Source organism: Podarcis raffonei, chromosome 8 (assembly GCF_027172205.1).
Source record: "Podarcis raffonei isolate rPodRaf1 chromosome 8, rPodRaf1.pri, whole genome shotgun sequence".
Taxonomy (NCBI): domain Eukaryota; kingdom Metazoa; phylum Chordata; class Lepidosauria; order Squamata; family Lacertidae; genus Podarcis; species Podarcis raffonei.
In genome coordinates, this window is record NC_070609.1 from 81,562,174 (window position 1) to 81,578,647 (window position 16,474).

The 16,474-nt window shown below is 50.7% G+C and overlaps 2 protein-coding genes across 6 annotated transcripts in view; one reads left to right on the top strand and one right to left on the bottom strand.

Moving 5' to 3' along the window:
- LOC128419896 (chloride channel protein ClC-Kb-like) overlaps window positions 1–9,013 on the bottom strand; it is a 31,968-nt gene extending 22,955 nt beyond the window's left edge. Inside the window, exons 1-3 of one of the 5 annotated variants that reach the window (XM_053401128.1) lie at window positions 8,916–9,013; window positions 8,384–8,407; window positions 1,737–1,877 (exon numbers count right to left, since the gene is read on the bottom strand). In XM_053401128.1, the coding sequence (XP_053257103.1) occupies window positions 1,737–1,851 (115 nt within the window). In that variant the 5' untranslated portion in view covers window positions 1,852–1,877; window positions 8,384–8,407; window positions 8,916–9,013. Of the gene's footprint in view, window positions 1–1,736; window positions 1,878–2,824; window positions 2,924–8,383; window positions 8,647–8,915 lie in introns of those variants that run through there. The other 4 variants (XM_053401125.1, XM_053401126.1, XM_053401124.1 and 1 more) reach the window with 4 other exon arrangements.
- A 384-nt stretch (window positions 9,014–9,397) lies between these two features.
- HSPB7 (heat shock protein family B (small) member 7) lies at window positions 9,398–14,122 on the top strand. Its single transcript, XM_053401130.1, has 3 exons — window positions 9,398–9,668; window positions 11,482–11,618; window positions 13,765–14,122. The coding sequence occupies exons 1-3, from the start codon at window positions 9,590–9,592 to the stop codon at window positions 13,948–13,950; spliced, it is 402 nt and encodes a 133-aa protein (XP_053257105.1). The 5' UTR covers window positions 9,398–9,589; the 3' UTR covers window positions 13,951–14,122.
- The last annotated feature ends 2,352 nt before the right edge of the window (window positions 14,123–16,474 follow it).

The window sequence follows — 16,474 nt, forward strand, 5'->3', positions numbered from 1 at the left end:
CATTGGATCATATCCTGACACACTTGGGGGCAGGGCTTTGAGATGGGACAGCGACAACAGAAAAAACACACACAAAAAACCTCTTCCCACCCCCTTTCACCAGCGCGCGCTGGATTGGAAGTTTATCAAAGTTGTGCCCCGCAGGAAGGTTAAATCTATTGCGTCCTGAGATCTCAGATTCATTCCTGAGCAATTTGGCACCAAATGGAATCAGCTCGGCTCTCAGTCTTGTCCCACTTGTGCTTGGGGGGGGGGAGGCGGGGGGGGGGAAGAGACGCAGGAAAAACACAAAGTCCGGGACAAAGTCTCCTCCCCGCCGGGTGTATTTTGAAGCTGGCCAGACGCAGGAATGACCGGCCAGGGAGCGTGTGGGTCCATAGCTAAATCCCTCTCTGGGTCACCGCGTTGGAATCCCATTCCAACCTCCTTCTCCCCCCCCCCCGCCCCCCAGGCAGCCACTTCCATCGCCGTCCGGGTAGGGGCAGGGAAAGGTCTTGTTCCTGCTCCAAAACATCTCTGGCGCGTTCACGGGGTTTCTCTTGGCTGGGGCGCAGCGCCAGTTTTCGAGACCGACAGAGCTCCGCCTTCACCAGTTGGGACTGCTGTTTAGGGACCAACAAGCCCTGCCTACACGAAAGAAGGTCGTGCATTTTCCATGACAGCGTTTTAGGCACATTGCCTCGCTTGCAAATTCGGGTCATGCCCTTCTCTCTTAAAGGCAGGCAGGTTCTTCTTCTGCCTTGATTTCTCTTTCGCACGCTCATAAACACTTATTGTTTATAATATATATATATATATATATATATATACCACTTGGCTGTTAAAAACACAACAACAGCAACCTCAGTTTTGCAGAAAAGGAATAAAGCAATAAAATTACCAATAGGGAAAATAACTACGATAATTCAAAACGTTCAAAAAGTTAAAACAGCAGTGGACTGCAAACAGATTAAGACATCGGCTTTCTAATAAACATCTGGGCAGGCTTGCTTAAACAAAAATGTTCTAGCAAGTACAGTGAAGGGGCCTGTCTGATGTCAACAGGCAGGGAATTCTAGGTGCTGCCATAGAACACCAGTCTGAAAAGATCTACAGGACGTTTCTGAGCACAATTCAAAGTATAGGTGCTGACCTTTAAAGCCCTAAAATGGCCTTGGCCCTGTATACCTGAAAGAGCGTCTCCACTCCTATCGTTCAGCCCGGACACTGAGGTCCAGCTCCGAGGGTCTTCTTGCGGTTCCCTCACTGCAAGAAGGGAGGTTACAGGGAGCCAGGCAGGGGGCCTTCTCGGTGGTGGCACCTGCCCTGTGGAACGCCCTCCCTTCAGATATCAAGGAGATAAACAACTATTTGACTTTTAGAAGACATCTGAAGGCAGCCCTGTACAGGGAAGGTTTTAATGTTTGAAGTTTTACTGTGGTTTTTATAATTTGTTGGAAGCTCCCCAGAGTGAGCGGAATTACTGTATTATTATTATTATTATTATTATTATTATTATTATTATTATTGCCATCTCCTCCATGAAGTTGTCTGATCCTCTTTTCAAGCAATCTAGCTTGGTGGTGGCCACTGTGTGAAAAAGGACTTTCTCTTATCTGCCCTGATTCTTCCTGCATTCCCACCAGCAGCTGAAGGTTTTGAGGACCAGTTTGGATGCTGCACAAGGAACCTGTCTCTGGATAACCACCCAGGGGATCCTCTGACTCTTATAGATCCCCGGATTCCTTTCCCCTTACCTCTGATCTTCCTCCGTGTTTTTGGCCAAGGTTTCCAACTCTGCTCCAGCATCAGAATCCGCTCTTCCTCCTCCTCCCTTCCATCCTTCCTCTTCTGCTGACCTTCTGCATCCATCTGCTGATAGGGCCGGCAAGCACCCCCTGTTGAAAATGGGGAAGGTTCCCAGCAGGTGACTACGTGGTGGGGCAAGGAGGAAAGGCTGAAGCCCAAATTTGCTGCACCATTTCTCCCAACTCTGTGGGAGTTGTGATACTGTGGACAAGTTGGTGCAATTCTGTGGGGCTCTGTGCTGCTGAATTCGTTGAGCAAGCAACTCTGGGCCCTTCCCCTAAATCCATCCTTGGCCCTCTTCTGGCTCATTCAAGCCTAGACCTGGGTAAACTCAGCCCCACATTGCCATGGAATGTGCAAAGCAGGAGGGAAAGGGTGCCTCTAGGCATGCACAGAGCGCCTTTTCTCTGCACAACTGAGTTCTGAGTACTCCACTAGCACCTGGAGTTCCGGGCCACAACTTCAGTATAAAATAAAACAGGCCGATCCAGGTAGCCCCCCTGCATAATTTTAAGTGTAAACAGGAAATATTCTGAAGTTCCTGAGGCTGCAATCCTGTGCACACTTAAGCTAGGAGTAAACCCTGCAAAGCGGACCTTCCTGCTTAGCATAGGGTTGGGCTGCCAAATTACTCAAAAATTCAGAAAATCAAAGGCCCCCCCCACCTCCCACAGGGTTTATTTCTAAGAGAAAATGCTAGCAATTTACATCTCCTTCTCCTCTTTCAGCCTCAAGTAGGAATTCATGGCAACGGCTGCTGTTTCTTCTTGAAAACCACCAAACTGGAAAGAATTAACCCCAACGAAACACCCTGAGCAACCCTTGTTGTTTCAGCTACGGGAGCAACCAAGAGTCTTCTCTGAAGACCCCCCCTTGCAGGGGGTTTTCTGCAAGAGACTCCCACAGCTCTGCCCTAGGCTGGATTACACAAGAGTAAGACCTGCTGTTTAATGGGCTGAATCCCAGGTAACTGCACAAGTCACAGGTGGCTGCCTGAGTTAACCCGCTACAACCCTAGAGCGTGCAAAAGACTTACCCTGCCTCCCTGGTGGAAAAGTCCTGGTGTGTCCTCTCTGGGATCTTGTCTCTCTGCACCTGCGCTAGCCAGAGAACACACCTGTCTCCCTCCCTCCCCACCACACCCCTCTCTCTGACCTCTAACCATCTGCAGGTGATGTGGGACCTTGCAGAAAGTGCCCTTCAGGGATCCAGGCAGACCTGAGCTGGAAGGAACTGGCCTGGCAGCAACTCAGGAGCAAGGAAAAGGGCTGCGAGGGAAGAGCAGCTTGCCTGCGCTGGGATCCAGCCCTCCTACACCACAAGGGTGTTGTCTGAGCCAGATTCGAGGGCCAGCATCTGATTTCAGTTGCAGGAGCTCATCTGTGGAGTACATGCCTGCATTCCAGTTCCCAAAAGTACGTGTCACACTCTTGCGTGACCAAAAGACAGAGCCAAGGGCAGCGGGGCTGTGTGGGCAGGGGCTCACTGTGCCTCTGCGCCTTCCTTTCTCCTCTGTAAGCATCATAAATAAGGAGGGGTGGTGGCGAGAGACTTAGTTTTATTTGTGTTTCGGCGAGAAACTGCTTCTCTGAACTTCATGATATAATTCCCCAGCCACACAACGGAAGTGCATTAGTTTGGGGGAAAGGGGCATTAGTGAAAACAACATACGAAAGCACATTATTTGCACAGTGCATAGTTAACCTATGGAACTCCCTCCCACAGGAAGCGGTGATGGTCACCGACATGGAGGACTTTGAAAGAGGATTAGAGAAATTCATGGCTGCAAGCCGCAATGGCTACGCTCTCCACTGTTGGAGGCAGGATACACTTGAAAGTCAGTTGGTGGGCATCACAAATGGAAGAGTGCTGCTGCTGCTCAGCTCAGGTCCTGCTTGTGGGGCTGGACTAGATGACCTTTGGGTTCCCTTCCAACTCCGCAATTCTTATAATTCTATTATTCCCTTTGGAATGGCCACTGTGAGGACAGAGAGAGGTGCTAGAACTTGCTTTTGCCTGCTCTGGATGGGACAATACTTGTGCCCTTTAAAAAATGCCCCCTCATCACCAACTGTTACTGGGGGTGGCACTGGGGGTATGTTTGAACGATACGATAATCTTTATTGTCATTGTACCATACAGAACAACGAAATTGGGGGGGGGGATCTACATAAGACATTCAAAACCAACAAGCCTGCTATCCCAGCCTGGTTAGCCCCCTAAAAACTCTGATACATTTTAAAAATACAATACACTCCCATAGAGACTCCTTAAGTAAAGGTAAAGGGACCCCTGACCATTAGGTCCAGTTGTGGCCGACTCTGGGGCTGCGGCGCTCATTTTGCTTTATTGGCCGAGGGAGCCGGCGCACAGCTTCTGGGTCATGTGGCCAGCATGACTAAGCCGCTTCTGGCAAACCAGAGCAGCGCACGCAAACGCCATTTACCTTCCCACTGGAGCGGTACCTATTTATCTACTTGAACTTTGATGTGCTTTCGAACTGCTAGGTGGGCAGGAGCAGGGACCGAGCAATGGGAGCTCACCCCGTCATGGGGATTCGAACCACCGAACTTCTGATCAGCAAGTCCTAGGCTCTGTGGTTTAACCCACAGCACCATCCACATCCCTGACACAGTGTAAGAGAGTCCTTACACTGTGTTTAAAACCAAAATCGCATTTGGATAGAAACTGTTTCTCAGGCGGCTAGTCCTGTACCTTCTTCCAGAAGGCAGAAGCTGAAAGAGATCATTTCCGGGGTGTGCACTATCCTGCACTATCTCTGCAGCTTTCTTATGGCACCTGGAAGCATAGATTTGATCCAAGCTGGGAAGAGTGCACCCAATTATTCTCTCCGCAGTCTTTACAACCCTGGACAGCATTGTTTTTCCCCTGACCGTGCAGCTCCCAAACCACACACACAGACCATAAGTTCATACACTCTCAACAGTACAATGGTAAAATGCCATCAACAGGTCCTTTGAGAGATTGTTTTTCCAGAGGATTCTCAGAAAATATAACCTCTGCTGTGCTCTCTTCACCAGGTCTTTGCTGTTTTCTCCCCAGGTTAGGTCGTCTCTCAACTCCATTCCCAGAAATCGAAGACCTGAAGAGACGACATACCCCTGAACCACTTGTTGCAGGATGGAAAATGGCCCCATCACTCAGCGCCTCTTTGTTAAAGACTGTGCTGGGTTGCTGAGCTGAATGGTCCCCATTGTGTACCTGGCAGAGAGGCAAGCTCCCTCTGCTCCGCCCAGAGACATAAGAACATCAGGAGAGGCAGCTGGATCGGGACCAGGGCCCTTGCAGTTCAGCCTGTTGCTTTCAGTCCCCATGGCCAACCAGATGCCCCTCAAGGGAGTCTGCAAGCAGGACCAGACTGCAAGAGAGCAGCTCCCCCAAGTCTCCTGGAAATGGGGCAGGGAGAGAGAGAGGCCGCAGGCAGAAAAAACTATCCCTTTTAACTGGAAAATGTGAGCCCCATCTTTTCTCAAGCATTGGGGAGCAGTGGCGTAGCGTGGGTTGTCAGCACCCGGGGCAAGGCAAGTAATTTGCGCCCCCTAACCCGGTAGGGGCAGAGAGCTGCGAGTGCGAGTGCACCCCCCCATGTTGCGCCCGGTGCGGCCGGCCCCCCCTGCACCCCCCACGCTACGCCACTGTTGGGGAGAACTGTGTCAGATAGCACAGCAGCGCCCACACTTTGGAACTCCCTGCCTATTGATGTCAGGTGCCTTCAAGGTGGTTTTTATTTTTGGTGCCCGCTTAAAAAACCCCACCATTTTTGTTTCGACAGATACCCAGACTGTTGACACGGTTTTAATCAGTTGGTTTAAATTTTTCCGACGTTTTAAATAGCTTCTGATAATTTGCTTTTATTTTTGCAAATCAAAGAGTATATACGTTTTATGAAAGAAAATACAGGGGGTCAGCATAGGAGCCAATTCCTAGGGGCCAAGGTACCATGGCCCCCCCAATAAAATTTTTGATGGGACTGCCCCCCCCCAGTTGATGTGTATTGCCATTCAAATGGTGTGCGTGTGTGATCAATTGTGCAGGGTTTATTGTTTTGCGTAAGTTCAATTGTAAGGTAAAACATATGCAAAGGGACTTGACAGGAAGTCAAAATCGAAAAAAAGATTTTGTAAGATAAAAGGGGGGAAATATTTATTTTCATTATTATCATTATTATTTTTCGTGTGTGTGCAGGTGGGTGTTTTGTATGAAATGTTTGGGAGGAAATAAGACGGTAAATAACAAATAACAAACACAATATTGATGTATGTCATTTTTATTTCTCAATAATATTTTGTGGTAGTATGGTGGTAATGTTTTTTGTAACATAAAATCATTCAATAAAAATTCTATATTTAAAAAAAAAAAGATTATGAGGGACTTACCTGCCCTCCCCCAATGTTTTATTCCAGTTGGCATCCCTGGGGGGGCAGGGCCAGTTTGCCTCCGAACCCAAATATGCCCCAGTAGGTAACGTGTGAATGATTTCTGTGCCTCCGCGCCACCCGAAGCCTGCCGGGCTCCTGGCTTAAGGGCGAGCGTTCCCCAGCGGGTCTCCTGCGGGAAGCAGCGGAGGGCGATCGGCGTGACATTGGCAGGCGTCCCTGGCAAGAGAACGCGAGCGAAGGGTGACTCAGGCTTGAGCCGGGACGGTGACCAAGCAAGCCAGATTTAGCTCTGATCCAGCCCCTTCTCCTCCTTCTCCGAGCCGCCTGTGAAATGCCTCCTGCCTGCCTCATCTCCCCCTCCCAGCGCGCAACCGAGGCAGATTCCGGGAGGCCGGGTGCGCGGAAGCGCCCCGGGGTGGAATTGGCCCGGGATCCCTCGGAGCGAGCTGGGAATAGGAACCTTAAATAGGCGAAGGATGCAAGGTGTGTGGGGGGTGTCTGGCACTGCCTACCCCAATGCTCACGGCGTCCCCTTTCACCCCCCCACCTGGGCTGCAAGGCAGGCAGGAGTTGTACAGGTGAGGCTTTGCGCATGGCTGCTTCCCCTGTTGGATTCCAGCCTGAGCCTCGCAACTGTTTGGGAATAGCTTCTTTCAGGACGCAAGATGCAAATCAAACAGGTTTCCTTTGGGCTTGTTTGAAGGGGGTCATGCTTGATTTAGCTGTCCCTCCCCCCTTACTGAGGGATGTGGGTGGTTCTGTGGTCTGAATCACTGAGCCTCTTGGGCTTGCTGATCAGAAGGTCGGCGGTTCGAATCCCCGCGACAGGGTGAGCCCCATTGCTCGGTCCCTGCTCCTGCCAACCTACCCATTCGAAAGCACGCCAAAAAGTGTAAGTAGATAAATAGGTACCGCTCTGGCGGGAAGGTAAACGGCGTTTCCGTGCGCTGCTCTGGTTCGCCAGAAGCGGCTTAGTCCTGCTGGCCACATGACCCAGAAGCTGTCTGCAGACAAACACCGGCTCCCTTGGCCTGTAAAGTGAGATGAGCGCCGCAACCCCAGAGTTGTCTGTGACAGGACTTAATTGTCAGGGGTCCTTTAGCCCCCTTACTGAACTATGGTCAGGGCCATCTTACCCATAGGTGCTAGGGGTGCGGGGCACCCGGGCGCTGGGCTCTCAGGGCCACCAGGCCAAGAGTCCAGGGCCCGAGAGTTGAGTCCAGGGAAGAGCTGGCCCATCGGTCAGAGTGCCGCGGCGGATTCTTCTGCTGCGGGCAGCTCTGTGCCACAAGTTTGAGGACAACCGAGCCAGCGAGACACTGAGGCAGTTGACCGACTCCCCCCTCCTGCATGCCTGGGACTAGGCAACCTGGGGGGGGGGGCGCCGGGCGGATCTTTGCACCCCGGAGCCCCATAGGCTTAAGACAGCCCAGACTATGGTGTATATAATATATACATTTTTCATCTTTGTGTTTCTGTTGGACGACGCCAAATCAAGCAAAAGCAGTAGGCACAAACTAGTCGCAATGGCTATGCCTTAACTGGAGCCAGTAAATGTTTATGAATCCCATTGCACGGAACTGCAAAAATGGAAAATTGTTGTTGTCTGATTGGCCAATGTCAAGGCAGGATGCTGGACTTGGCGGTGGTCCTTTATTTATTAATTAAAATATTTGTATATTGCTGCATCATAAATATATATATATATATATATATATATATATATATATATATATATATCTCTAGCAAAGCAGTTTACAGCAGTAAAAATATAAAAAGGTAAAGGTAAAGGTACCCCTGCCCGTACGGGCCAGTCTTGACAGACTCTAGGGTTGTGCGCCCATCTCACTCAAGAGGCCGGGGGCCAGCGCTGTCCGGAGACACTTCCGGGTCACGTGGCCAGCGTGACATCGCTGCTCTGGCGAGCCAGAGCCGCACACGGAAACACCGTTTACCTTCCCGCTGGTAAGCGGTCCCTATTTATCTACTTGCACCCGGGAGTGCTTTCGAACTGCTAGGTTGGCAGGCGCTGGGACCGAACAACGGGAGGGCACCCCGCCGCGGGGATTCGAACCGCCGACCTTTCGATCGGCAAGCCCTAGGCGCTGAGGCTTTTACCCACAGCGCCACCCGCGTCCCAGGTAGTAAAAATATAAACCATACTAAAAAGTTTTTTAAAAAGGACATCAACGAACCATTTTGGAAGGATGTCTTCTTACCTGACGGAATAGGAGGCATTTAATGGTTGGCACAGAAGGCACCTCCTGCTGAATCTCCAGTGGCGGAGAGTTCCACCAGCCGGGCTGACGTTTCTCATAATTGTCAAGTGAGCCTTGCCAACTCCGGGAATGACCAGCGACACTCCTGTCAGTGACTCCCGTGACCGAGCTAGGATTTTACAAGGAACTGGTCGATTTCAGTTGGCAAGATCCAGATCTACTGTGCCCACTTCTGGAGACCACCATTTAAGAAGGATATTGACAAACTAAAAGGTGTGCAGAGGAGGGTGACCAAGATGATAAAGGAGATTCCGACTAAACATAAGGAAGACATTTCTGACAGCAAGAGCTGTTCGACACCATTGGGAGGTGGTGGACTCTCCTTCCTTGGAAATTTTAAGGCAGAGGTTGGAAGGCCGTCTGTCAGGGATTCTTTAGCTGAGATTCCTGCACTGCAGGGGGTTGGACTAGATGACCCTTGCGGGTCCCCTTTTATCTCTACAATTACATGATTTTGTGGTCTGGTGTCTGTGGGGCTCTCCCGACGTCCTGTCCCCAAGGTCTTGATCTGCCAGCCCAGATCCCAGTGGTTCTCTCTGCTCCAGCTCAGAGAATCGTTCTTTTAGGATCTGCTTTTGTTGTCTCCTGTCCCACCAACTCACCCTCCCCGCCCCAACCCAATCCCTTGCCAGGCTCACATGCCCACTCATGCGCCTTTTTTTGGAAGGCAGGGCTAATCGCTGGGGGGAGCTGTTATTATCCAGGCCGGCAGGAATGCTAGCCATGACGCTCCCCAATCTTGTTTGTTTGGAGCCCGTGTCCCCCCCCCCCCAATCCACCGGGGAAACTTTCCAGCAGGATGGTTGGAGGGAGTGATGATGCTAGAGTGCCTAAATTTAGAGACTTTGACAAGAGGCCTGGAAGTCGGCCCAGAGGCTCGGAGTGCCTTTATATGCGCTGCAGCTGTGGCTGAATCCCTCACGAGCACCCAAGAGTGACTCAGAGCAGAGCAGAAAGGGCCGAACAGGGAAGGGAGTTGTTCTCTCCTCGCCCACCCAACTTGGGTGCCTCCAGACTCCTTGAATTAGGGCGCCTCCTTTTCTTTCTCCCGGATAAGCCCCTTCGGAGAGGTCGAAGCCACTGTCGGGGGTGCAGCTCTTCCCTCAAGCAAGGCTCGCCGCCATGGAGAAGGCGCACGGGATATTCGGCGACAATTTTGGGGGCTTCCTGAGGCCACGCAGCGAGCCCCTGGGCTTCTCAGGCAAGGCGGCTGTGGGAGCGGGGCGTGTGTGTTTGTTTGTGTGTGCCTGGGTGTGATCCTGTCCACACCATACCTTTAAAGTGCATGGCTTCCCTCAAAGCAGCCTGGGAACTGTAGTTTGTTGAAGGCAGCGCTGTGGTGGGTAAACTACGGTTCCCGAGATTCTTAGGGAGGGGAGCCAAGACTGTTAAAAGTGGTGTAAAGGTGATCTGAAGGTGGATGTGGCTTCTAAGGCAAATTTGCTCCCACATTCTCACGTCTTGAACCGCAACAGAGCCAACCAAAAATATATTAGGAGATACGGCACTAAAATGCTGGCGATTTTCTGCAGTGACTTTATTTATAAAAAGAATTTGCAAACTAATGTGGAGCACTGAACTTCCAAAGGGGTAAATGATAAACTGGAAGGATCCAAAGATGCAGATCATTCCATCCTTAAGCCAATTGGACCTTCAGGTTGGACAGGGCACCCCAGGGCAGAAGGAGCTACCTTGTGAAGTCTCTCAGACTACTGCTTCCTCCTTCCTTCACCTCTAAGGCACTGGCCAAGGTCCCAGGCAGAGGTCATTTGGCTATAGATTGGACCTGGGACCACAGGAAGCTGCATTCAGCTGAGTCCAGCCACTGTTCCATCCTGCTCAGTATCGACTCCTTCCCAGCCCTGCTTGGAGATGCCGTCGTGGGAAACTGAACCTGGGGCGTTCTGCAGGCAAAGCATATGCTCTAACCACTGAGCAACCACTGCCCTTCCCTTGTTCAGACGGGAACAGGCCTGAAACAATGATGCGGGAGGGAGGGCAGCTGGGGCAGACATCTGCTAATTTTCTTACTGATGCTCCACTCTGGGGCTCATTTCTGTGGCCCAAGGAGGTGTGATAGTATCTGGCACTCTGGACCTGGTCAGTGTAGTGTAGTGAATCAGGCCAAAGGGACCCCACCAATGTGGCCCAGTCTCCTGTTCTCACAGCGGCTGACCAGAAGCCCCCACCCCATGGGAAACCAGAGCATCTCCACCTCTGTGAGTGTAGAACATTGCCAATGTGGACGGTAAACAGGATTCACTTTGTTGTCCTCCAGAATTTGTCCAATTCTCTTTTAAAGCTATCCAAATTGTTCGGCATCGCTGCTTCCTGCAGGAGGGAGTTCCACAGATTAACTGTTGTCACTGGGTTTCCTTTACGCTGTCCTGAATCCTCTAAACCGGCTCTCTCACTTCCAGCTCCAGTATTCGGAGAGGGAGGGAGACCTGTCTCTCTGTCAACTTTCTCCAGTATCCTGCCCCAGTATTCTGTCCCCAGCAGACAGATGCTCTGAACCCTTCCATATATATATATGTATTCATACAACAGAACTTCACATCTTATACAATTTTTTTTTTTGGACTTCCGTCAACACCTCTGATGGTTTTCCGTTCTTATCACTTATTATGCATTTCTTAATTTCATATTACCTTTAATTATCTTTAACTAATAATTCTCCTCATTATCTTTTTTGCAATATTTCAAATAATTCGCTGTACAAAACTTCTTGCAAACCTACTAGCGTAATCTGTTCATCACAATTACTTTTCAAATAATCCGTAAATTTACTCCCGTCTTCTGAGAATCTCTGGTCCCGAAGGTTTCGAATCCTTCCTGTTAGTTTATCTAATTTTGCATAGTCCATCAATTTCAACCTCCATTCTTCTTTCATCGGTAATTCTTCTTGCTTCCAGTTTTGGGCCAATGCTCTGAACCCTTCCGTGGCCCAGGGAAAAAATTCCTTGTGCCGAGGGATCTGGGGTTCACATTGATCTTGTCCCTCTTTTTCACAGCGGGCCGTGCTGGAGGGATGGGGAACATCAAGACCTTGGGGGACACGTACCAGTTTGCAGTGGACGTCAGCGACTTCTCCCCTGAAGACATCATCATCACCACATCGAAAAACCAGATTGAAGTCCACGCAGAGAAGGTGAGGGGCCCCTCCAAGTCCTCCCCCTCCTCCTCTTAGATTGGGGGGAAATAGCTTTCAAGGGAGCTCTGGACTACAACTCCCATGAGCCTTGGTGCTGGGGCTGATGGGAACTGTAGTCCAAAGGATCTGGGGAAGGAAGGGTGGACCACAGGGGTGCCCAGCTCCCCTCCAGACCAACTGTTCTGCCTTCTTAGGGCAAAATCTATTCCCAAAGAGCCTGTGAGTTTGGTGCTGGGGGACACACCGTAACTTTAAAGCGCATATGTAAAGTTAAAGGGACCCCTGACCATTAGGTCCAGTCGTGGCCGACTCTGGGGTTGCGGCGCTCATCTCACTTTACTGGCCAAGGGAGCCAGTGTACAGCTTCCGGGTCATGTGGCCAGCATGACTAAGCCGCTTCTGGCAAACCAGAGCAGCGCACAGAAACGCCGTTTACCTACCCGCCGGAGTGGTACCTATTTATCTACTTGCACTTTGAGGTGCTTTCGAACTGCTCGGTTGGCAGGAGCAGGGACCGAGTAACCGGAGCTCACCCTGTCGTGGGGATTCGAACTGCCGACCTTCTGATCAGCAAGTCCTAGGCTCTGTGGTTTAACCCACAGCGCCACCCGCTTCCCTTTTTTAAAGAGCATAGCTTCCCCCAAAGGATTAAGGGAACTGTAGTTGGGAATTAAGAGGGTACTGCAGGATACATTCAGCATCCTGCTCTCACAGTGGCCAATCGGAAACCTGAGGGGCAAACTATGGTTCACATAATTCTTGGGAAAGTGCTTGAAAAGTGCTTTCAGCCTGAAATGAGATGGGGTTAAGCAGTGCCCTTTTTGCAGAGGTGCTGGATGTTGCTGGCATAAGAAAGGGCACCCAGGATGCTGCCAGGGAGTGGGGGGGGGCTCCTCCTGGACTTTCTCTCCCTGTCTGCCTGGCATCCTTCCCCAGTGACAAATCCTCTCTGCCTTTGCTGGGGACACAGTGCTCTCTCCTCCTGCCACTCCTCCGGGGCGGGAACGCAATGTTCCAGACAGTAGGCATGGTGACAGAAGCACTGAACCATCTTCCTGGCTCTCTGGCTGCCTCGAAAACCCTGGAGGGATTTTGGGAGGAAGACATGAGCTTTGCGGGCCAGGAAATGGGTGCACCTGTTCTGGTTTGCGGTCCCAAGGGGGGCAGATGGGAGAAGGGGCAACTTGGAGAGCTTGGCGTTGGGCAGTGAGGCTGTGAAAGCAGGATGAGTTGGCCCCATTGTACAGACCGGGCAACTGAGGCAGGGAGGTGTGATTTCTATCAGGGACACCCACATACCACAAGGATCACAGCATAGCAAGAGCTGAAAAGTGGACAGACTCCAGCCAGGCTGCGTATACGTCATGCATTTAAAAACACATGACTTTCCTGCAAAGAATCCCGAGAACTGTAGTTCACCCAATACAGATCACCTTTAGCAAACTACAGTTCCCAGGATTCTTTTTGTGGGGGGGGGGGGGAGTTGGGCAATGAAACTCCTGGAGTTCAGTTAGTCACATCCCTTAATGTCAATGGGCTTACTCTGTGTAGAGCTAGCAATGCATACCACCCAGTTTCCCCCTTCCAGGTCTAGATTGGCTGAGCTTCTGCAAGGAGGCCGCATCCCCTGCCCTCTGCCCATGCTCTAGAGCCCACCCCCATCCCCCACTGGGGAGACTCCTTGCCCTCCCCTATACACCACTGCAACCCTTCTCTGTGGTCACAGCCCTAAACTGATTGACTGAACTATTTATAGGCAGCTCACGGGTGCTTTAGCCGAGATTGCTGCATTGCAGGGGGTTGGACTAGATGACCTTTGGGTCCCTTCCAACTCTATGATTCTATGATTCCATAAAAATACAGGGTAGGTGGTATACACCACCAAAAAAATCACAGCAAAATGAATGAAAGCATCAATAAATACTGGTTGGTAGAAATCACAGTGACAAAGTCCTGCCTGAGCTGTAACACATTTTTCGGGAGACATCTAAAAGACAGCAATGACGATTCCTGTGGCAGGGAGTTCCGCGGGGCCTGCTGTGCTAAAGGCTGACCCATTCTCAGAGGGAAAAGGGAGGCAGACTAAACATCCCCAGTCCAGGCCCCCGCTGACTCCTCTCTCCTCTCTCTTTGCCCTGCTCAGCTGGCAGCGGACGGGACCATCATGAACACCTTCACCCACAAATGCCAGCTGCCTGAGGATGTGGACCCCACTTCCGTCACTTCTGCCCTGGGTGGGGACGGCTCCCTGACCATCAAGGCTCAAAAGCGCCCCGGCAAGCACATCGAGCACGTCCAACAGACCTTCCGGACTGAAATCAAAATCTGAGCATCCCCCATCGCCCCATAGCAACTGGGGGACGGCCTGGGGGTGAGGGGGGGTTGGTTGGTTTTGGAAGGTGAGCGAAGGGGTTGGGCTCACCACTCCCCCCCTTTGGCCATTCTCCTTTGTATATAATAGATTGCCTTTGGTTTGTTATAAATTATTGGGGATACCGGTAGCTGGTGTGACATCTGCTTTTTCTCTTGTGGGCGACTGTTTCTTTTCAGAGAATTTTTTTCCCAAAGGGAAGGAGAGTCATCACGTTCGTCTCTGCATGTCTGGGAATCCTGGGGTACAGTTCCGGTTGCTTCGCCTCAAAGAGGATATTGCTGTAGCATTCAGGGGTTTTATAGTTTAAGGAAAAGGTGAGTGAAAAAGGGAAATGCTAGAAGTCTACAAAATTATGCATGGCATGGGGAAAGCTTGATAGGGAGTTTTTCTTCCCTCTCTCATAACGCTAGAACTCGTGGTCATCCAGTGAAGCTGAAAGTTGGGAGATTCGGGACAGATAAGAGAAAGCAGGATTGAACGGTGGAACTCACCGCCACAGGATGTAGCGACGGTCACCAACGTGGATGGCTTTAAAAGGGGGTTAGGAAATCCGTGGAGGGAAAGGGCTGTAGTAGCTCAACGGCAGGACACCTGCTGGGCATGCAGAAGGCCCCAGGTTCAGTCCCTGGCAGCATGTCCAGGCAAGGCTGGGAGAGAGTCCCGCTGCCAGTCAGTGCAGACACCGCTGAGCTAGATCAGCGAAGGATTCAGGGCAGTGCAGGCAGTTCCACTGCACAGGGCACCGAGCAGGTACAAAATAAGAAAACCCAGAATTGAGAAGTTCCAGGGGGGGCGGGATACCAAACTTTGGCCATGCATAGGATGTCATATTATGCAAGTCCATTGTTGGCTAGGTGGACCCCATGCATGGCAAAGGACAAAGCAGCTTCCTCTGTTCTAGCAACTCCTAGGCATCATATCAATGTTCTGCCTTCAAGCATCATGCCTTCGAGGTCCAGTTGCTGGGAAATCCCAAGCAAAGGGGGTGCTTATTATTATTATTTTAGCTAGTAAGCCTTATCTTTATTAAACTGTTGCAACAGAGTCCTCACTCCTCCCATGTATGCAGGGAGGGAGGGGGGCACCCAGGACAGTGGTGTGCAAGGTCTTATATAGACTTTTGAAATTGCCTCCCCTGTCGCTCAAGTACCGTATTTTTCGCTCTATAACACGCACCTGACCATAACACGCACATAGTTTTTAGAGGAGGAAAATCCGTAGGCATGCCACCCGTAGGAATTCCCTCCATAACACGCAGAGACATTTCCCCTTACTTTCTAGGAGGAAAAAAGTGAGTGTTATGGTGCAAAAAATATGGTAAAAGGTAAAGGTAAAGGTACCCCTGCCCGTACGGGCCAGTCTTGACAGACTCTAGGGTTGTGCGCCCATCTCACTCAAGAGGCCGGGGGCCAGCGCTGTCCGAAGACACTTCCGGGTCACATGGCCAGCGTGACATCGCTGCTCTGGCGAGCCAGAGCCGCACACGGAAACACCGTTTACCTTCCCGCTAGTAAGCGGTCCCTATTTATCTACTTGCACCCGGGGGTGCTTTCGAAATGCTAGGTTGGCAGGCGCTGGGACCGAATAACGGGAGCGCACCCCACCGCAGGGATTCAAACCGCCGACCTTTCGATCGGCAAGCCCTAGGCGCTGAGGCTTTTACCCACAGCGCCACCTGACCCCCCCCAAAACATCATACATACATCACAGAAAGAGGTGGTCCCCAGCAGAAATACAACACAGGGGGCAGTCAACAGCAGAAAACCTATCTGTCAAGATACCTGATAATGGTCACTGATTGCTTGACCTGGGTATCCTGGCTATTCTTTTTGAGATGCTAAATACTTAGTTCCTGAATCCAGGTCACAGGCTCACCCTATTCATACACAAATACGCCGTAAAGACAGGAGTTGTGAGCAAAGAGACAATGGGGAGAATATCTGAGGTCAATTTGAGAGAGTCAAAAAGGTATCAGGATTGCTCTCCTGTACTATTTCAGACACGTGGTTTATATACTTTATGAACATATGGTTTATATATATGAGACCTTAGAATTCCTATAACACATTTAAAACACATTCAAAGGTTTTAATAAAAAATAATCTCTATTAAATAGTTTTCCAATTGAAACGGTTGTACGATCTCAACAATCAAGCAGAATCCATCCAAATTGGCATGAAATACAAAGTCTTTCTTCTTCCTGTTCCTGAGATATTTGAAGCTGTTAAAAAGGACAAAATGGGGAAATCCTTTTTGATTCCTCAATAATAAGAGGCCGTGGGGTGAGGGAGGCCAGGGCCACAGCCACACCATTTAAAGCGGATGGGGTGGGGGGCAGGATTCTCCCCTACTGCAAAAACTTCACCACCCCAGTCATCAACACGCGAGCCTCGTTTTCCGTGGCAGGGTTGTTCTGGGGCATATTTGGGGGGGAAAGGAAAATAAAAGCTGCAATCCTAGACCCTATTACCCTATGGAA

Bases quoted from the DNA above. Each gene is read 5' to 3' on its own strand.
- HSPB7 (XM_053401130.1), top strand. From the start codon at position 9,590: ATGGAGAAGGCGCACGGGATATTCGGCGACAATTTTGGGGGCTTCCTG. The intron at 9,669-11,481 runs GCAAGGCGGCTG...TCTTTTTCACAG, and splicing joins CGAGCCCCTGGGCTTCTCAG to CGGGCCGTGCTGGAGGGATG. The intron at 11,619-13,764 runs GTGAGGGGCCCC...TGCCCTGCTCAG, and splicing joins TTGAAGTCCACGCAGAGAAG to CTGGCAGCGGACGGGACCAT.